The sequence below is a fragment of the Aphis gossypii genome, chromosome 1 (assembly GCF_020184175.1).
Source record: "Aphis gossypii isolate Hap1 chromosome 1, ASM2018417v2, whole genome shotgun sequence".
In the NCBI taxonomy this organism is placed as follows: Eukaryota; Metazoa; Arthropoda; class Insecta; order Hemiptera; family Aphididae; genus Aphis; species Aphis gossypii.
The window spans coordinates 43566770-43591227 of record NC_065530.1 but is presented as its reverse complement, the minus strand read 5'-3'; the positions used below and the strand labels follow the sequence as shown (position 1 = coordinate 43591227).

The window sequence follows — 24458 nt, the reverse complement described above, 5'->3', positions numbered from 1 at the left end:
TGTTGGTACTTAATGAATATAGGCATAATATATTAAAGTGTTTAATATAAGTATACACAATTTGCATATACAAGTTAAGCATGCTCCAATTTTTATAAAAATATGACTTATATTTTCAACAATATTATAATACAATAAACAATTTAATATTTATTTATTGTTTTCTTTTACCATTAACCAATATTAAATTGTTGCATTGAGAAACAAGTTTTATTTGGAATAATGTAACTATATAGGTACATAATATAAATATGTATAAATAGTTGTTATTATTTTTAAATCTAATAAACATCCATAATTTTACATTGAATAAAACATACCTGAACTCTAGCCTCGGTAAGCTCTATGTGTTTGGCGATCTCTTCCCTGGTGTATATATCAGGATAATGTGTTTCTTGAAAAGCTCTTTCCAATTCTTTCAGCTGTGCTGAAGTAAAAGTAGTCCGTATTCTCCTTTGTTTTCTTTTTTCCGTTAGAATACTGTCATGAGTGGTGTATGGAAGACTTTTATAAGCCGCTAACCCACCTGAAAATGTGTTAATTGTCATTATCGAGTTTAAATTTATAGGTCAATAAATATATTTTAATATACAAGGTAAATATTGTAACTACATAATTTATATTATGTTATTGTTATAATAATGTTATGTTACCTGCTTACAGAAACGATTGCATAAACAGCAGTAAGCGAGTGTAACACTAATATTGCTCAATATCGCATACCTATTATTTATTTTACTAACAATTTTTTGCATAAAAATTAACATCCTAAACATAGGTATAATAGATGGTGCATTTACTCATAATATAGTTATATAGATCATTTTTTACTGTTATGTTTATATTTTTTTTTTATAGTTAATTAATAAATAATAATGGTTAATCATTTAATAGTATGTGTAATAATATAGTTAATATTATGATTTTACTGTTTTTATACATACGATTAAAACCAAGGCAAGGTAAATCATATTATTATAAAAAAAAACATTATATTTTATATTGTGAAGTGTATGATACGTTTAAAAAATTATTACGTTAAAATTGACATAAGAATATAATGTAATTCAAACAACAAATAATGATACCTGATAGCTTTTATCACTAATAAGTATATCACATTATTAACTATGTAGGTATAAATATGCTTATAGTACCTACTATTAGTCATTCCATCATACGCCGTTTCAATTTCTATTCATTATTAATAGTATATACCTCCTAATCTGCTATAATTAGTTATTTTGTATATTATACATTACATAAGTATTAGGTACCTAACTAAATACATATATTTAAATTTGACGTTAATTCCATGATTTATCATAGATACCAATCATTTATAGATTCTAAATTGATATTACTTTTAGAAATAAATAGGACTACAGACCAATAAATGTATAAGTAAATGCGTACATAGGATATAGATATAAATAGATACACAAACAGAATACATTAAGTCATTGGTTTTTTAAGAATAATAAAAACACATTACACACATAACCTTTATAACATGTAGGTATAATAATGCATATGAATAAATCATAAATTATTATTCATATTGAAGGTTTTGTTAGTTTAAGTTTTTTGACAAGCTTATATTTTAATGCTTTATATAATGGCTTTTTTAAGCTACATACGAGGTTATTTAAACGATAGTTGGCGTAATATTAAACATTCTTAAACACATAATAGAACTAATAGATGATATTTTATAAATGTTTTATAGTGAGTATAATACGTAGACAATTATGTATTTATTGTTTTTCATACATTTTACGATGAAGATAGCCGATAGCACATAGGAGATATTGCATGTTAAATAATGGGTTACTTTTTTCTGAATCTAAGGACATCAAAGCCTCAAACTCGTAAATTTGGCATGTATGATATTTTATCGTGTCAACGATGGTATTATATTATATTAACCGGAGTGATGCAAATCGATCGATCGGCCGACCGGAAATATTTCTGCATAATATTATATTATTAAAATTTATAACACGTTAAAACGATAATTCGTTTTGATATATTAACAATAAAAAACTGTAGCAATATTTTTCTTTTTTTTTTATCACGTCTCTCTCCGTGCAGCAGTGGCGTCGGTGGTATTTTGCGTGAATTTTCCACGAAACATCTCTTAATGATTTATTGTCAAATCGTGCGGGTGAAGACTATATTATAAAATAATACACACTGCAGAAGCCACGGTATAAGCATAGTGGTTACCGGTATTGGAGTCAGAGCTCACGGAATAAAGAAAACCTCTTGCCCAAGTACGAAGAGTGAGCTGCATAATAAAGTAAGTAGTGTTTGAAAATATTTAACGGATTACTACGAAAATGAGAGATAGTTTATCGATTGTAAAATTAAATTACCTAATTAGATAGTAAACAATGGAAGTGTATTTAAAATTTGAACGTCATACGCAACTTATAATTTTTTTTTCATCGTACTCACATTATATAACAACAATAACAACAACAATAATTAGGGCTTTGAACTTTATACATTAAAAACATTATCTAAGTATACTAGAATCTCGAAAACGATCTTATAAAATACACTATAATTGTATATATTAAAGAATCAAAATATTTATAAAATATAAAATCAATTAAAAATAAAATACTTTAAATTAAGTGATAAGATTTACATTAAACAATAATTTATAAAAAAAAAATGCAATAGTAAAGTTTCAAAATTGAATTAATTACTATAGGTCTCTTTGTAATTTCTACTTTTTGCTAAGAAAAGTTATGGACAGTGTATTTTTCTACAAATTCAAAGCCCCCTTCCCACTATAATAATATTGCAATAATGATAAAACGATAGTAGTGGTACAGGCGTATTATGATTTACAACTAATAGTCGCGATGGGAAATCATCAGTGAGGTGAAGTGAGTTGCAAAAAATAAACGAATTAAACATTAAAACAACTGATATACTGCTTATTATTATAATATTCGTCGTACACGTCGTCGTGGGGTAGCCGGGATCGGTAGGTATATACTTGTACAATAATATTATTATTATGTGCGCGATGATCGGAAAAATACATTTTTTATAAATATAATAATATTATATAAATGATAGATACGACGAGTGTGTATAGGGGCGACGACGTTCGGTGCGCGTGTGCGCGTGTATTATATACGCGTGTTCGAGATTATGGAGGTCGGTTTGTTCGCGGTAACCGCGAGCTTGTAAAACGGCGTGTAGTGGGTAGGACGTAGGTATGGACGAGGCGCGGCGCGAGCTTTTTGTAAAAACCGTCGCGTGTTTCCCCGAACCGTAGTAGTAGTAGCGCCGCCATTTTTGCTCCGGTCTTCGCTCAGTCCGGGTTGTGCGTTCGTATTATATTGATCGGAATCTCCCCGGGTGGCTGTGTGTAAACTCGGTACACCATCGCGATGCGCTGCCAGTGTGTGTGTGTGAGTGAGCAGGATATATCCTGCCTGCGTGCCCATCCTCCTCTCGTAATCCTCATCGTCATCCCCCGGCCAACCCTCCGTAATAGCGTATATCTATATATATACACGTCCGCCGTCCATCCGTCGTATCCTCGTGATATATTTTAACGACCCCACCGCCACCTACCGCCCCTCCGATCCGATTATTATTATTATTATTATTATCTACACGAACGCGAAATACGACGACGACGACGATGTACATTGTTGTTGTCGCTGGTTTTTAATCCCATTAACCGAGATGCGCTTTATATATATTGTGTTTGTGTGTGTGTGTGTGTGTGTGTGTGTGCGTAATATTGTTTGGTCGGAGAGAGCATTTTTTCTTTAATATACAGACACATAGCGCCATTTTTTTACGATATTCTCTGTATATTTTATGCACTGCACCACTGCACCCCTCTTGCAGCAGATGCACCCTCTCTATTCAGCTGTAGTTGTGGTGCTGCAGGTATATTAATTATTATACGTACGCGCGCGAGAGGAGATAAATAATAAAACGAAAACTATACGGCGGGGAAGGATGAAAAGTGTACGTATTATATTATGATATACACATTGATATAGGTAATTATTTAACCACTGCGGATATATTATACAGGATGGTTCACCAGGCATAGTCATTGCAGCTCATGCTTTTTTGTTTTCCTTCAATAATGAATTTATTCGAATTCTGATTATTGAAATAATGTTAAATTCTCGAGGTACCTATACATAATTTATATTTTTGTTGAACATTTTAACGTTTTTGTGCTTATATAATTCAAAATCCAAACGTGTAGTTTCTTAATTATTGTTTATTAAAATGCTTAATAGAATTTATTCGTGGCGTTTATTGACATGCACTCGCTTTATCTAGTTATATTTTACTACAATTTACCGTGTTATTGTTTTATCAAAGAACATTTATCACTTGAAAAACTATTCAGGTTTTTGAAAATATTTTTTTCTACGTTATAACATCATGTCATTTTAAAATAATATTTTTGAAAACATTTTTTGTTATAATTTTTTAAAACTTTTCACTTTCTTTAATGACAACATACATTTTTAAATTCCTTATTATAAAGTAAAGTATTTTTTGAAGTAGGTACATAGATGTTTAAAAATCGAAATTTCAGACGAGTATAGTTTATGAGTTAAAAATATTTAAAGTTTAGATAACTGGAGTGGATTGGTACAGAGTTAGCCCACTAATCGTTGGACTACGTCTACTCTTCGGTCATTTAGGATTTAAAAAATCTCTATTTTTATTTTTGAAATATTAACACTTTATAACGTTACAGTAGGTAACCACCAAGAGCTTATAAATAATTTTTTATTTTTCTATAGTCGAGAAGAACATAATAATAGATGAAGGGATTGATGAAATGTGCTATGCTGACATGACGCTGTAGTTTTAATAGACAAAATGTCCTTAATATATATTTTAATAAAATAATTTATCAATACCTATTTCCTAACTCGGTATAATCATTTTTAAATTTTTATTTATTTTAACTTTAATATGAATTGTTTTCAACTTCTACATTTCTTTAATCGAAGTGAAATTTTATATAGATATTCTATGAAAAAATCGAATATAGTATATAATAATTATAATTATATTTTAGAAGACCAATATTAAAATAACTTATTACTACTCAGTAAAATAAATATTACTCAATATATTTATAGCCATATAACTAAAGGTACTTTCATTATTTATTTATTTATATTATATTGTTTTTAGAGTTTTGAAATTTAAAAAAATACTATCTATAGATTATAGACATATTAAATCTATTTTTTGTTTTGTTTCATATTATTTTAAGTTTAAAAAGCTTTAACCTAAGCTAAGTCTCACTCTTTTCACTTATGTCTATTTTTGTGGTTTTAAGAACTTGAATCCCTTAAATAATACAATCAACTTTCGATTTTTAGCACACATCACACGTGTGCTTTTCTATTATATAACAGAAATCAGCACCCACGTAGAACATATATAATATATATGTATATCTTATGACCTATACCGTACCCTATGAGTTCGCAGTAAACGTTTTCAATATAAACTTTCTTATGACTCAATATATTTTATATATTATGTAATGTGTCACTTTATGCCACTATATTAACAATGATAAATTCTAATGAAAAACATAATTATTAAATAGGCGCTAATGATTTAATTGTTATAATATTCGTAATCTAATAAAGTAATAAATATAATATTATTTAACAATTTAGGTACGTGATTTTCAGAGGTGCAACTAGTTTCTGTAAGAGAGACGAGATATATTCTTATCATGTCATGGATGAGCTAAGAATTTTATTTTAGAATTTCCTATTATAATTTTGTACTTGGAGGTTAAAAACATTTGATAATTGCCAAGGAAAAGTTATTCACATAAGATACTACTGTAAATTAATAATTGAAAATTTCATAAACAGGTATTTATTTGAATATTAAAGTAAATTATATTATTTAATAATATAAAATATAAATCATTAAGAATTGTAGTTATCAAATAATTTTTTTTTTCAATGTTTGCAAATATTTTTATTCTGATTAGTCGTAAAATATTTTTTTATACGTACCTTCTTACATAAAATGGAATTGAGACTATAACGTATTAAACAATATTTTAACTATACATATTTCCAGAAATTATCGATCACAATATGTTGCATTACTCACAGCCCACAAGTATATTTATAATGCAATAATATATTATTAGGTGCAGGTTATAATATAATATACATTAACTAACAGTTTTATACAAAATTGTAAAAAAATCAAAATATATTTAGTGTAGAACAGTAAAATTGTCAATATTATCATCTATACAAAAATGGTTTTGGTTTTTTTTTTGAATTTCTTAAAAGTTGGAGAGGGCTATAATTTCAACAAAGAACTTTACCCTTCTAAGGTTCTCCCTAATTGTGCCATTGGAGCTTTTGTTTAATAATTTTGTAACGTTTTAATTGTGCCACTTTATGTAGGTGGTTTCCTTCACTTGTCTCACTGTGCAAATAGAAACATTTTACCTGTAGGTGTTGTCATTTTAATATTGGATGAAATGCAAGGGCGAGGTAGATTTACATCCTGTAACTTTTTTTAATACCTTTATATTATTATATATTAAAAATAAATATTATTATGTAACACTGTAGAGTGATTTTTTGGGTTGTATCCGGATATAGGTGGATAGGTAGGTACCTATTGAGATTACGTCCATCAAAAAAATATAGTATATTAAACGGTCCCACAGATTTAACAAGCCTGAAAAAATATGTACTCTCATTGTTTTCACACCATAAAATTTCCATAATGTTTTTGACGAAATAAAAAGTGTTTTTTTTTTTTTATTCAATATTGACCGTTTATGTGTTAGGTATTCAAAGCTCACTGACAGGAAGTATTTTGATTTTTTTCAAGTACAATATGCATTCAAATAGATTAATGTATTAATTAAAGCACTTGTACAATAATATGATTCTGCTAATTTGAACCACACATTTGCTCAAATATAAATCACTTATTGTTTTTAAATATTATGATGTTGCTATTGATTTTCATCAAACTCTTATAACACTTTTAAATATACCTATCACTAATTAATATAGATCTATCGCTGTCAATTATCATTTATACGCTTTTTGTTTTGAGTGAATTAAATACGTAAAAACACAAGTACAGAGTTTATATATTTACAATATACATACTACATACTACATAGGTATATATATATATAGATTTACACATTATACGTTATACGTTTTATGAAGATGTCTATGCATTATATATATTGTATACGAAACGGAATTGTACTTTAACGACTTTCAGAGTCATAAAATGTCACGCAATACTTTTATCTAATATAATTCAATGTATATTGGGAACTATATATTTTTTATTGTACATAAAGTATATTTAGATTCTTAAATTCAGGATTAAATTTCACCCCGATTGCTGCAGTGTATTCGAATTACGTGTAAAACCGTCGTCATTTAAGAGCTTATTTTTTTTATAAATAATATATTATAAATTACGAGTAAATGATTATACAACTCTATATATAGGTAGTTCAAATTACACACTGCAATTCATAAATCGTAAATATAATAATACATAATATGATCAAAATTTCAAAACTGTACACATAGTTATCTACTAATTCGACTTCGACCGTCTTAAAATTAGTTTATCAATCCACCGAAAAAAAAAATTATAAATTAACACTTTGGCAATATTCAAACAGAATCAATGATAATCATTACGCAATACCATTAATATTTAATAGTATTAATTTTGGATGTGATCTGCACTTCGCGAAACCCTAAGATTTCAATAAAGTACTAATATTCATGGAGCATAATTGCAGTTTGAGAACCGCCGAAATATGCAATTGAATTATGATCCAGACGCTTTCTATAGTTGACGGTTTTGATCTTATTTTTAGTCTAACAATATTATTATGTCTATTAAACTCAATATTTTTTTTCCAATAAAATTATATTGACGATACCTGTTTATAGCTATATTATATTATGCGTGTATTATTTTAGTGGGGAACCAGCACTTGGCTGTAGGTCGTATTCAAGATCGATATTTTTCTTTAAAAAGAAAAAAATAAACAAAGCTTTTGAATTAAATAAAGTTATTCGTGGCAGCAAGCGCGACGGCATAATATTTAATTGAGTTACATCCTTCGCTTCCTTCGCTTCTGTAATAAAGTCGCATTCCTTCCTAACTTGACCGTAGAACGTTAAATTATTTATAACCTCAGCTATTACGATCATTGTAGCAATTATTGTCCTCGTTATTATCATTAAACTTAAGAGGCCTTTTGATACCGCAAACGATAAAATGTTTACAACTATAGTCGTACGTATTAGTATATTATGATATAATTAATTATAGCAGCTAAGTGCTAAAACGTATAATTTAAATTTCTGAACAATTATACAAGTAGCGCCAAAACTGAATATTATACTGATGTATTGTTACTTTATTTTATATCAATTCTACTATATAAAATATATGAACTACAATACGAGTTTGATGCAGTTAGGTTTGGTTAATGGTCGACATTCATTTACCGACCGAACCAACCTGTTTGTTCTTTTAAAATTTGTAAATATTATGTATGTTATATTATGAAATATGCAAAAACGAATAGTTTCGAATCTATAATACGTATTATATATACAGTAATTGATATGAAATAATATAGCATAATTCAGGTAAAAGATTTTCCGGTAACATAATATAATGAAAGTAAAATAATAATCATAATCATACAAATATATTATATACCAGATCTAACTATGTGGCTATATCCATATACTATATCTTTATTATTTATTGTATCATACAAATATTTCTGTGGTTATAAAAACGAACAAGAAAGTATATATTTTTCCGGGCGAAAAAAAATCTATTTGTATAGGCTGTCATACGCACTTAACCAGCCAATTTCTCATAGTTCCCCCTTTTCAGGCCGGTCGTTTGTCTTCACACTTGTCTATCACGATGTCCGACCCCCTGTCAAAACTTCCCTCAACTGAAATACATCACAACTTATGTATTCTGTCAGAACTATTTCCCTAGAGAAACCTTATACCCATATATACGAAATAAATAAAATAACTATTAACTTTTTTTTCGGTCAAAAAATTATAAGCTCAGAACACTTTATACGACAAGGGAGCACATGTATCACTTTATCAGTAACGCAGCGTATTTTGACCACATATTACTAATATATTATGCTTTTATAAGTGATAATATTCTGTGTACGTTTTATTGTATTTATAATATATACATATATATATATATATATATTTATCATTTTATAAGTTATATAATAATGCGCATACGAAATATGTTTATAAATCTATATTATATAACATGGTGTATAATATTTTTTCCAAGAATCGCGATGTTACATTCATACAATAGTATATACTTAAAATATTTTTTTTTAATTTAAACTTGTTTGTTATATTATAAATCTGCGTGAGTAAACAAATATCTTAGCATAGTACATTGAAATAAAAATAAATAAAGTAAAAAATACATATAGTTGTATGAAATTATTTAAAAGAAGTCGAGCGCATAAAATTATATGAAATATTATGTACCAATTCTAGAAAACATTAAATAAAAAACACATACATGAAATTTAAAAGACATTTAAATATTAAATTTTAACCAAAATGTCATATGACTGGCAAAAAAATATTTCCGCCTCAATTCATTCTGATAAATAATACGGTTATGTGTTTCCCAGATTCGCAGTAAAAAATGTATACCGTATACATTACTACTTAATGAACATTGTATGCTTTTTCTCTAAAAATGTCTCCATAAATTATTACCTATATTAAGATTTATTAATTGTTCTGAAAATTTGTTTTAAATTAGTTTTAAAATTAATTAAAATCTAAAAAAAAATAAATATAATAAATACTAGATATTTGGAATTACTTTATGTAATATTTTTCAAATAAAAACTATATTTTAAACTCTCCTGCCAATAGTGCTAACCTTTTGTTGGCTACTGGTAAAGTGGTAACTGGTAACACATATGTTTTTGATTATGTTTAATTGTTCTTAATTGTTTTTATTTTATAGTATGTTTTTTTCATTTTATCAAATTTAATATTGCAAGTCTACGTATAGTAATACTAGCTGCTGTACTTATATTATACAATATTTGTACTCTGCTCCACGGTGTTTAATACATATGTAATTATTGTATTTATAATATAGAATTTACGTTGTTTGTATATTGAATAAATAAATTTATATATATATTATATAAATGGAAAATGGAAATCTTTGTCACGTATGTTCTCGGAAACCACTCATCCGATTATCTTGATTTTATTTTTAAATAAAAGAGTGCATTGTGGAGCAAGTTTTAAGCTTAATTTAAATTATGTGAGTTAGTTAATTGGGTAATTATTTCTTTTAAATGTGTATTTTTTAATATCATAATACGGCACAGCGCAGAAAAATAACACAGACGTTGTTATGTTTGATAGCAATGAACCTTTGGAAAGTTAAACGAAAACCGAGATTCACTAATACCATTAACGCTGTATTTTGTATTAATTAAATAATAATAATTTTTGATGAACGTAGAGCTTTAATAATGATAGCTCGAAGCTTACAATTTTCACGGTACCTTCAAGGCACACGTTAGTATATATACCTAATGATAAGAAAACATTTTACAAAATTCGCATTTTAAAATGATTCTTGCACAAGTTTTTAAGGATTCAAAATGGTCAATGAAAATGTTTAAGTTTTGAACACCATTACTCCGAATACTATACAACAAATTTAACAAAGTTTGAATCATATTATAGAGTTAGTATATTAAACGGGTAACGGAGTGCACTGCGTCAGTTAGTTTATATACTCGTATAATATATTTTATATGTATATTATGTTTACATATTACTTACATAATATCTAACCTATATATGATTTGGAGATAAAGGTTATATTATCAAGCTACTCTTGAAAGACTAAATTATATAGACTTTTAGGTATCATTATTTACCGGTAATAATCGTTCAAATTCAGTAATACAATATTATATAATAATTCTAGTGCCTATTTTATTAATGTAACTAAATTATTACGTAGATATCTATGTACTTAATCTATATAAAAACAATAATTATTTAACAGTGCTGATACATTGATAGGTATTTATGTTATGTTTTTAATTTTTAAATAATTTGCATTTCATTCACGTATGAAGATTCATGATCTACTCGTAGATTTCTAAAATAAATGATAACTTTTTTCAAATACATAAACTAGTTATTAACTATTTAATTAGGTTGATAAATGATGTAATTAGAAATAATTTACTAATAAACACTATTAAACAAACTGAATATTAAATTTTAACTATCGGAAAATTTAAATCATAAATATTCTTAGACTTTTTAATTATTATAAACTCAATACACCTAGCGTTGTTTAAGATTTATAGTATGAATTCAAATTTACTCTTAAGTAGCTTTGTGTAATTTCAAACTAAATTAAATTAAATTAATTAAAGTATAAGATAAGGTAGTAGGTACTCCAAAAATGAAAAATATAATAATTTACTTTGCCAATTATAAGTATAACACTATAACCTAAATAAGACGTCAAACCCAACTCGACACCCAGCTAATTATATATTTAATATTATTATGTTTGAATAAGCCATAAGTATAGTGCATGTAAATATTTTTAATATGTGGTGAATTAAATATAAGTAGAATAATTATTATTTATAAGTTATCAGTTTATAACTTATCAATTGCCGAATATATGTATATAATTCTTATTTTCTTTTATACTAACTCAAACAAATATAGGTATTGTATTTAAATAGTGAGTGCGTGGTGTCCTTTTCAGTTATTCAATCAATTAATTAGTAGACTACCTAGTTGGGTTGAAAAATTAAAAGAAAAATGAATTTAACTTAAACTATCTAACAAGTTAATTCCCACAGCTCATCTTTAATAATATTAGGTATATTTGAAACTAATCGTGAGTTGGGCAATAGAAGTTTAAAAATATAAGGTGTTTTCCGCATACATACATAAAAAGATAATATTCGTAATATACGATGACTTATAACTTGTATGTACTATAATATATAAAGTATATTGCCATATTGGTACTTGTATTACTTTTTATTGTTTGTTATTTATCATAAATGAAGTTCACGCTATACGCTACGATCGTTAATCCACAACTATAATAAAAAAAATGGTTAAATTAACCTATTAATATTAATTATATATATATAATCTATATAAATGTTTTTTTCATTTTGTTCTTCCAACTCATATTTTTCTCTTTTATAAGTTTATGACGTTTAGATATTCTACGATAGTTTGTTAAACAAAGAATCTTGAATGTAAACATATACCTAATTGTTTTTTTTTTTGGTTTGACAACCATACGAATTTAACTTTGATCATACGATACCATATTGTTATTGAGTTTTAGATGGACTTCTGCTTTATTGTGATCACATTTTGTGAACCCTAACTAAAAATATGATATGAAAATCAGAAAATTACACTATTTTTTTTAAAGGAAAAAAGGCTTACAAATTGGCGTGATGGCCAGATAATAGATAAATCAGTATCATATATTATAATATTATGTGTATAATATATATAATATTTATAGTTGTGGACTGATTTGATTATTATTTTTCGGCGTAACAATTAAATATGTCCTGAGTATTATTTGTTTATTAAAAACGTCATCTATATAACATACAAATTTAGATCTAAAGTCGGTTAAATTCTTATAATTTTTAAAGTTTTGTTTTTAAATAAAAAAAAAATGCAGTTTTTCGACCATCTCGAGGACGATTTGGTCAAAAAGTCTGGGAATCACTGCAGCGAGGGGGGGATCATTACGATCTACGTCATATTAAGCGCGTCGCTTACCTGGCAAGTTCATTGCGGTCGAGAACATAGTCGGTCGTCCCGGATGATGGTCCTGGTGATGTCCGTGATGGTGTCCTCGGGCGGCGGCTGCGGCTGCGGCGGCGGCCGCGGACGTGACGCCGGTGCCGTTGTGGCCGTTACCGGACGCGACGGCCGCGGCGGCTGCGGCGGCCGACAGGTGGTGACCCATAGCCGTGTTGTACGACCGAGCGGCCATGGACGCTGTGGGACCGAACCGGTACGCGGCGTGCGTCATCTGACCGCATGTGGTCAGGTCGCCGTATCCCATGGCCGCGTGGTCCATGTTGGACGCGGCCGCGGTGGTGCCGGTCAGACCGTCAAAGTTGGCTTGGTTCAGGTACGAGTAGTCCATGACGATTGTGCGTTATCGCGTACCGTTATCTCATCGGGTAGCGCGCACGTGCGCGATGACGTATATGTATCCACTCGAGTATTGACGATGCAACTGCTGCAATCGACAGATAACCGTGTGCGTTTATATATAATCCAATCGCGGAGTGTCACTGTCTCGACCAAACGGTTTGTGTTATTATATATGTTATTTTATATTATATCTTTCTGATTTTTCAGGTCAGCATACGCGTGTCCAGCGATAGAGCGAAATCGAGCGCGACGGAGAAAGACGTCCTTGGAAAACGAGGGGTGGCAATAAAAGCGAAAATCGGTGCGTACGCAAATATATCGCGTACAGACGTGTATATAGTAATTACGTATATACGTAGATATTATAATAATAATTGTGATGGGCTGCACAGCGATGCTATATACGGCGGCGATGATGATCTAATAATAATAATTATAATTGCAGTGTACGGCGATACAGTGTCGTATCGTAATAACGGGCGAGAAGTGGACGGCGGCGGCGGTGGTGGACGCGGTGGTGGCGGACAGTAGAAAACGACAACGACGACGACGACGACGATGATTACGGTGACGCGCGCGCGGCGGTATATACGACGGTGTCGTCGGTTCCAAATCAAATGATGGCCCTGCGTAATTCAATAACTGGCCGTCGCGTAGAAAAGTGCGAATAACCCACCCCCTTTATTCGGGCGGCGGCGCGCGGCGTGCCGGTCACCGCCACCGCCGGAGGGGCGCGTACGGCGACGGCGGTGGCGGTGACTTTGCGGCCCCCGGGTTGGGCGGGGCGTGCCCGGCCGATACCCTCGCCCCCGCGTCCCCATTGGTCTCGCGGCGCGCGCAACCCCTCGCTCACCGCCACCCCCAATCCGCCCCCGCGGACTTCACGATCGCGACCACCCCTCGGCTGTGGGCGCGCACGTGCGGGGCGCGACGTACGCCTGTTTTCTTTTTTTTTTTGGTGTTTTTTTTCGCTAGCGCTCGCGACGGTTGACACCACCACCTCCTCCACCGCCGCCGCCGCCGCCGCGGTAAACCGACGCGCGAGCGAAAACACCCGTGTAATGTAGTATAATATTATTATATTGTTATTATTATTGTTATCGTTGTATTACCAGACGAATCCCTTCTTATTATATGTGTATTATATATATATATATATATAAGCGACTATTCCCATCCCTCTTGGAAGACGTGCGTACTGCACCGTTTGTTTTTTACCGTTTTTATAATATATAATATTACACCTACTGCGATATATTATGCTCTCAAATCCGTGGCGATTTATTTTGTTAAAAATATATCACTCGTCACTTTATTATATACTTATACGATTTGGGTAAAAAATGGTGAGAATCGTCTAACCCAACACTATACCAATACCATTTGATGGTGCGAAATTTAAAAGATCTAACAATCACATATAATATTCTATATTTTCTAAAACTGTTTTATAATTTCTGTAGTTTATTTATTTATTTATTTTTTGGTTTTATAGTACAAAATGTATATTGCGTAGGTAAATTATATGCTATACATCATGAATAGTCATGAACTCATGAAACCTAAATATATTTCTATTGATTTTTGCATGGATATATGATAAATTCTATTCGCATAATAAACTTATAAGTACTATAATTATACGACCTATATGGCACAATTTTATCAACTACACTTAAGTCAATAATATTCACCTAGAAGGCTAAACGTTTATAAGAACAGTTATATAGTTTACCGTAAACACTAATCACATTAATGGACTTGTACCATTTTGAAAACACCCGTGTAATGTAGCATGCTATTATTTTATTATCGTCGTTATGCTACCAGACAAAAATCCTTTTTAAATAGTTATATACATATATGATATATGTACATGACGTGTATCAATGTACCTATGTATTATAGACGATTGTTCCCGTTCCAATTGAGTCTTGAAAGTTGCACGAACTGAATTTTCAGTTGTTATTATGTTGTACTTACACGATGATCGTGAGTATTACTTTACATCTTAAAATGTTTGTACATTTATATATACGAACCATAAAAAAGAAAAAATTTTCTCGCCAAAATTGTAATTTTTTTTATATTTTATACGTGTACAATTATTAAATCTTCATTATTAATTATTATTAATACTGAAAATAATGACAGGAATTATTTTCTACAGGAAAAATATATATTAGCTGTTCTTTATCAAAAATAAGAATCATTCCCAGCTGGTATTAAATTATTATCTGATATAATATAATATAGCGTATTATAACTACCCTAATAAATAATAATGTTTCTATATATTAGTATATTACATACAGTTTATTAATTATAAATATAACTCTATTCGCATTACTCTAGTAAGCAGTGGTATATCCAGTTTTTCCCGAGGAGGGGTGGGGGGTATTAAAATTTTTTTACTTACCTCTTTATTCTTTTTTCAAACTATTAGTATTTTTTTTTCGAAAACATTTTTTGTGGATGCTTATAACCCTCAAACCCCCATGGATATGCCACTGCTATAGTAAGTATGTACCTATACATTTTATAAAAAAAAATGTGAAAAACGTTAAAGAAAATATGTATACAAATTTTTAAATCATATTATATAGATAATTATTTTCAATGTAGATACATATTATATTATATATTAATTAAAAGTTCTTAAAATTAATTAGTCAATTAATTGATAGATTTGTATAAAACACTCATTATTTCAAAAATTACTAACGTTTGAAAGTATATTTTCTTACATGATTTAAATCATTACAAAAAACATTTTTTCTAGAATACTTTAGTGTACAAAAATTCTAAATAACGAATTTATGAGTTCTATAAGTATTTTAATAATTTTTATGAGCAAAGTCGAGTGGTACCTCGCAAAAATTTTAATCTATTATAATTATTATAATTTATAACTAATAAACTGCTTATCATAAATTTAATTTTTATAAATCTAATATCTTGAATAATATTTTGTTTAGTAGTATGGAAAAATATACTTAAAAATTGTGTTGTTGTTCACTAGAGTAAAAACTTCATAAACAATAACGATAAAAAATAGTAAAAAGTAGGTATACATGTTTTTTGATAATGTTGATCTTTAAATTATATTAAAGAACTATAATTTTGAAAAGAGTTAGTATTTTCTGAAATAATGAGTGTCTTACGAAGTAGGTCACTCTGCCAGACTAAAGGTCGACTCATTGTTATATAATCTGGTTAAAGTTTGGTTATACAAGGAAATAGATAACAATAAACACTATTTAAATTTTTGTTTAAAGGTCATATTATATGTATAATATAACATACATATTACATATACATCTTTATATATTATTATGTATCATAGTATATTATGGGAAAACTTTGCGTTTTATCAACATTATATACATAATATAATATATTTGGAGTGATAATTATTATGCAAATGTTTTATATATAATATATTATTATACTATGTACGTATACTCATCTTATGTGGTCGTATTATTGTAGGTTTGTAGAACTTCATTATCCTGACCATAAGGAAAGAAATTAAAAATATTCTTACACATCGATTAATAGAATAATTTTATATCTAGTATTTAAACACAAAGCACATAAAAGCATAAAAAAAAAAAAAGTAAAAATACAAATTATAACCAAATTTCAAAAGATAGAAAACACAGTTATATTTAAGATGTCAATATACCACTCATCTTTGTATATAATTCTATATATAAATATTATTATATAGGTATATTATGCATTTTAATTATACATAGTAGTTTATAAATGTTAATTTTAAATGTTGTATATCATCTATATTTTGTATTTTTCTGGTCCATATATTTTTCAAATAATAAATTATAAATATATATAATATTATAAACATAAATACATTTGTCGTAAAAATAAAAATCATGCGAGAAGTTTTGGAAGATATTAATATAACAGTAGAAAGACCATAAGTATTTATCGCTGTGCTACAGTTTTTCGTAGAATAGTGTAATGTACGTATTCATGTATAATATACAGTAAGGGTGAAGAGTGAGTGAGCGTGAAAGAGATCTGCAGTTGGTATCGGTGCACGAGAGGAAAAGAAAAAGCACGATTGTCTGATGTAAACGAAAGAGCGATAAATTGTGTAAACACTTATTGGAATTTAGATACGCGTTTGCAGGAAGTAACTGAATATAGTTTAGCGCAGTCAAGATAGAAAGAGAAAAGCTAAAATATCGGGCAAGAAAATACATCAAAATATGGTATAGCGTTGGTATAAACCGTACAGTCAGTTAGCGTCGTTATTTATCATGTGTTACTATTACGAACATATGTGATGTGTAAGTTCAGCTGCCGAAAAAAAGGGTCGTAATAACCATATACACACAAGGACCGGATTTATCTAAATCGTTACTATCGTTAATTATCATTTATCACGATTTGGACTAAACGGTTTTTGTGAACTTTTAGCTCATTACCTATAATTTCGTAAAATAATAAGAAAGAAAACCTTACCTAAAAACAATATTTTTAAATGTTTGCATCAAATATTTGTATTTAAACCAAAGTTAAATTATGAAGTAATTATGAATAACAGCTAGTATTGTGTATTAAGTAGCTTTGTGTGTCGATAGTCGATTTATTATTAGTAATAAGCGTATTGTACAGTAAAATATTCAAAATTGTAAATCCATACGATTATCCTTTCCAAAAATCTCATTTTATATCTATCATACAAACATGATCCAAAATATCTTTAAAAAATATAGTAGTTATAGTAATTACTCAGCATTTTTTTGAAATATTTTAACGAACTACACCTAGATTTGCTAGATTTATATTTTTAATTAAAAATTATTAATACAATATTAGATGCATTATAAAATATATATATATCATTTTAAATTTTAATCCCCTCATGTATCCCATCCAGAGACAACTTTCAGACGTCAATACCAATCATAATACCTTTTAATTTAATACTATATAAATATTATAATACTAATAATTAATACCAAATTTTAGTACGACATTTTTTATTCGTTTATAAAAAAACATATAGCATACGCATCATGAAATTTACACGAGACAAGCCTGCCGTCTTAGGTGAATAATATAATGATCAACATTATCAAATAATGAATAGTACACTATAAATGAGTTAGTCAAGAAAATTTTAAAAAAAATAGCTAAAAAATCGCACACTGTTAAAGAAAATTAACAGTAGTATCGACTAACGATAATAAGCTACTTTTTTGAGAAAGTAACTGGAGCGTTGGTGAGTTAAAAAATTTCAATAATATAATTACCTCAGAATTAATTTACTTATTTTATAGTAGTTAATAACAAACCATATTATTTTATTCTCTCGTGGACATTTATGCGTATATCGTAATTTTCGTCATCGCATTATTGTTTTTGTGCGACAGACGGGATATGTCCTTCGTCATCGCGAGTGTATAATATTTATAAAAAACTTTCCCCGCGCAAAAAATTACTCATAAATAAAGTGGATATACAGTGCAGTATAGACTTCGCTTTATTGGTCACACATTAGATACGTGTTACTTTATCCCGATTTGCTGGATTTTTTAAAATTTTATCTCGTCGCAAAGAATTAATACGATTTCTTGTATTACCTATATTACATTATTATTATTTATTAATAACTATACAACCGTTTGAAAATTCAACGAAATCAATTTTCACTATTTTCATATTATATACTCTCTCGTGGATATATGGTCGCGAGGATATTCGTACATTATATAATATATAATATAATAGTGTTTGACATCGCGTAGTTGTTTTGTGCGTGACAGATGCGCGATATCCGTCGTCATCGTACATGCGTGTATAATACAATCTTCCCCCCGCGAAAAACCGCTAGTAAATAGTGTACACACGCACACTTACACCCACACACCCACGCAAACCCACGCACACGTAAATATTGTGTTTGTGTAGCAGCCGCGGGCAGAAAATGAATTTCGCCTAGCTGCCGTTTATATATATATATATGTATATGTAATATGTGCGACGACGACGAGTTTAGTTGTATTCGTCGCCTTGTTTTTCCTGCAATTTAGAGCGTCAAGCTCGCGCGGTGTGAGTGTGTGTTTGTGTTTGTTAACCACCGCGACTGCTACCACTAACGACACCGCCGCCACAATTCATAAATATAATATATATATATATATATATATATACATACATATGAGTGTGTGTTTAAACAGAAACAGTATATGTGTATATATATATAATAATATTCCTGGTGGCAGGATGAGATGCTGTGTCCCGAGGACACATACGTATATACGTATAATAGTGTGCGCAGCCTGTCGATCGTTCGAATCTAAATAATTTAGCCCCTCTCGTGTATTATATTATATTATTGAGGTCGGTGTACGTGGCGAAATGACGCGATATGTCACACCGCCGGCGAATTGAATATTTATTTCCTTTTACGACGGTTTATTTCTTTATGTTTGTAATCAGCAGTTGTAGGCGAAAATAAAAGTCTCTTAAACTAATAATGATATTTTCGGAGGAAAAAAACAACTCTTTGAGTTTTACTTTTTGTATGACAATATTATATATACATTATACATTTTAAATTTCATATTCACAGGTAGAACATTTTTCAAAGGATTTCAGACTTCGGTACCTCAATATACAACGATAATGAGTATAGTTAATTACAAAATTTTATATTACGCATTTATTTTATACCCAATAATACTGGAACTATGAAGTATGTATATCGGTTTTAATAAATTTTGACAAAAATACTATTCATATTATTTTATATTCGGTATTATTAAAATAAGTACGTAACGAAACAATTTACCTACTCAATACTCATCAATATTTGTATATTATGTAGGTATCTACGTACATATTACAAAGATATGTGAATTATTATATGACACTTTCAAACTTGCAGATAACCGATAAATTGATATTTTAATATTATGTCAATGACTATTGTAATACTCCGTATAATATATTTGTAATGCAATTTGATTTATGTACAGTAGCGATTTCTGCAGTATGATTATTTGTATCGAAATTTGTATAAAAATATTCGCTACAAGCACATAAATATGACAACGTCGCTTAAAAATATATTTTGCAATAAATCGCAACAATGCAAATTTCTGCTATTAATTCTTTGATGAGTGTTCATGCGCAACAATCAATTATTGTTCGCGACGTCCTATTAGCACGTGGAGCAATATGATATGTACAGATATATAATATACAAATTAAAATCGAACGAGTGAGTACAATATTTTTATTTATAGAACATAGCTAGGCCATTTAATTTTTGCTATAAAATACCTCATGTATTAAAGTTTTAATTCACAATTATTATTAAATAAAATTAATATCACCACCTATACATGTATAAATAATATATTAATATATTTTTTCAAACTTAAATTCCCAAAATGCTCATTTTGTATATATATAATTTAATAAGCTCAATAATATTACTTTCCTACTATCTTATCTAATAAATTAAATTTTTAACATACGATTAGGATGTGTTACCAGATACCGTGATATTTGTTACTCCCTATGTTTCTATCCATTTATTCAAATTTAAAAAATTTACATATTTAAATGCTTAATATAAATAAAAAGCCTAAAATGTTTACATAATGTGTATTGCATATTAATTTTAAGCTCTATAATAATGTTGATAATATTGACTTCATATGCCATATTATGCAAAAACATTATTTTATTATTATTAATATTATTTTTTTTACTTAATAATATTGTGTATTCCAAATAAAGAAATTGTTAATTATACTTCAAAAATATTAAATAGAAAATAAGATAAATTATCGAGGGGGATAAGATTCAAACAGGGGGAAACCAGGTTACGATAATGCCTTTTGGATACGATTTTATTTGATGTCATTATTAGAAATTCACTTAAAATAATGAAGTCTATTCACTACAGTATATTCACCCTTTTCACGCTCTTTTTCATCCCGATTTGTGTTCATAAAGTAGGTAAGTATAAAGTATTTTAGTATAATTCAATAATACGACGACATAATATTATGGTGGTCGACGTCGAAATCGTATTGTCAATAATAAGGCATCATACGCAATACCATTATTATTAATCAATGAATGTCAATATTCCTCACAATAATGTGTGTGCACATCACGTATATCAAAATGTACTATTGCGCATTAGTCCAGTGTTGTGTTCAGATATTTTTTTTTTACCTGAATGTAGATAAAATATTTGAACTAAACAATTATCTAAATATAGATAATTAGATGAGTTACAGTTAAAGTGTTGACATATTAATTCACAAATGTTAATACATTAAATAATACATGAAAATCATACTTAAAACTATTTATTTTATACTTTCATAGACTATCTAGTTATTCTATACAATTTTAGTTTAATTTCCATTAAAATATATTATAATATTTTATTTATTTTAAATTTAATTAATTATTTATTTGTACTTGAAAAGCTATTATAGCATTTAAAGTTGTACAAAACTTATTTTTTCCTACAAACACACATTTGTTATCCGAGTAATTATATATATACACGTGAAAGGATCTTTTAAATAGTACCTTGGTAAAGGTTTAGCCCCCAAGCCCCTAACTTCACATGTATCTATTTCTGAAAATAACTTAAATAAGTTCACTGTCTGCGCAGTCGGTGCCAAATGATCTATCTATATATATATATATATATTAGTATATTACATATATACATCGAGTTTTTGAAATGTTTTTTTCTTTCAATTATTTAGTTTTGTAAGTTACTACAATAAATTTTAAGTTGTTTCTCACGAACTACAAACACATAAATTAACTTAATAAAAACTTGAAATAATTTCTACGAAATACTTTTAGAGGAGATTAGCGTAATTGTCTCAAGTATATATATACGCAAGTTCCGTTTTCCGTAACGATAACCTCCACCTACCTCCCACCCCATACAATACTCGGCCATTGAAAATAACTTACGATTGGAAAATAGTTGTTAAACAGTATAAAGATTTGTGCTTCAGTACATTCTGTGTAGTTTATGCAATTATTAAACATTTAATAATATATTTTATAGAAATAAAATAATAAATAATGATTGTGCGTATTATTGAAAAACGATAAATGTAGGTGACATGAAAATATTTCGATCGTTAATTCATATGTATAAAATATTTTCAACGGGAGATCGATTCGAGTATTATAATGATAGGATAAAGGTATACCAACATAGTTTATGAAGTAAGTATAAATATTAAATGTACGTGGTCAGAAATCATTACACATTCCGACATTCGTGTAAATACTGTGACCTGTACTTTTACGAGCGATTTCGGATAGCACGGTTGAATCGTAAAAGTAGGTATGGTGGTACAACTTAATATGCCTAAAATAATATTCGTCCAAACGATGTGCAAGGTGCAATTCATGCACACTGTACTATCTGTACTCTTATTATAATAGTAATGTAATTTAAATAATATTTTGCCAATAGTTTATAAACTTTATATTAGATCTGAAATATATAGTATTTTTATATTTTTATTTATGAAATTAATGTCGTTTAACAATGTAAAGACCCGTTAAGAAAGATATTTTCTAAAATGTCTCCTCTAAGGAGGTTAAAAATGGAAAATGTTATGGCTTGGTCGGTTTTTTTTTTTTTTTGAAACAGCATACATTATCTGTAATAATAATTACAATTGTATATCATTTTAAAACAAAGTAAGTAGTAGAATATAAGAATTCTCATTTGAAAAACAAAAGTTTGTATCATCAAGTCCTTGAGTATAGTCAATACAAAAATCTCAAGAATTCGAAATCATGGTCTTTGAGAATTCCACGAATCTGCAGCATTCGAATAAATTTATTATTCATATAATGAAAAAACAATGTAGGGGATGAAGATTCTGGTGAATCATCGTGTATTGCTCTATCGTACTTAAGGACTAAAGGCAATCCAATCGATTTTCCCGGGCCTAGAATTCTGTCGATCCGTTGCCGCGAATCGTCCTGTGTGATGTAGACACTATTATTATATTCATAGACATTGCACCGTGATTGATAATAATTGTTTACTATATATTATTATTGTTATAGAGAGTGCGACATCGCCGGGAACGGACTCCGTCGCTACCTCCACAACGCAGCAGCAGCCGGACCACCCGGCGGTGGCGGATCGCGACATCAATCATTACACGCGTGGCAGCGGTCCTGCGCACGTGCACGCTCGCGCGTCGGCCGGACCGTCCGCACGTGCCGCCCGGAACACGCCACATGGTACTCGACCGCGGCTGCTTGAAGCGTCGCACGACAATCCGGACGTAATCATTTCAAATGGTCCCGTACACGTGTAATCCCCGGTACGATAACATTATCGTATTATATCGTTATACGTTTTATAGGTCCTATACAGAGGCGGTCCGCCTTTTATTCGCCAAACGAGCGACGCGTGACTTACTATCTCGTATACATATATATATATACATTTTTTATTTTATTTACTTACTAACCAATGTGATTTTTTAAACAATTCGTATTGTTGTACCAAAACAGTACTTTTTTTATTTTGTATCTATACGATATGCAATGACGATCTGTCTGTCAGATAAATTCTATCGCGTTCGGTGTCGGAAGCCGAATTAACACATTATGAGTTTGCATATTATACATGAGTATATAGGCACTTGTTCTCTTGCAGGCGCCGCCGCTTCCCAACCCCCTCGGCATACATAACAAATGGTTCTAAATATCATATGCATTTTCTCTATTATAAATTAAAAAAAAAACGATACTTTTAATTATTACATTTTATTAATTGATATCAAATAATGGAATGTACGTTAAAGTATATAATTTTTTTTTACATCGTTAGAAAATAAATAATTTTACAATCAAAAAGCTTACTTGAAAACATCTTTAATTGAATCCAATAACATAATATGTATTAACTTAAAATGACATTACATGTATATTACACAACAAAAACTGTTCAAAAAAATAAAACAAATCTTTAATTATTTACATCTGAAATCAGAAATATAATAAATATGGACTGTCATCGGTTAGAGAACGATTTTGACAATGATTATGAATTCATATGTAAAAATTTTATGAGCGTTG

General features: G+C 29.2%; 1 protein-coding gene across 1 annotated transcript in view; it reads right to left on the bottom strand.

The window, feature by feature from the left end:
- The window catches only part of LOC114125853 (paired mesoderm homeobox protein 2A-like), a 40791-nt gene extending 27212 nt beyond the window's left edge, over positions 1-13579 (bottom strand). Inside the window, exons 1-2 of the mRNA XM_050197013.1 lie at positions 12939-13579; positions 321-526 (exon numbers count right to left, since the gene is read on the bottom strand). Coding sequence (XP_050052970.1) covers positions 321-526; positions 12939-13311 — 579 coding nt within the window. The 5' untranslated portion in view covers positions 13312-13579. The remainder of the gene's footprint in view (positions 1-320; positions 527-12938) is intronic.
- Between the last annotated feature and the right edge of the window lie 10879 nt (positions 13580-24458).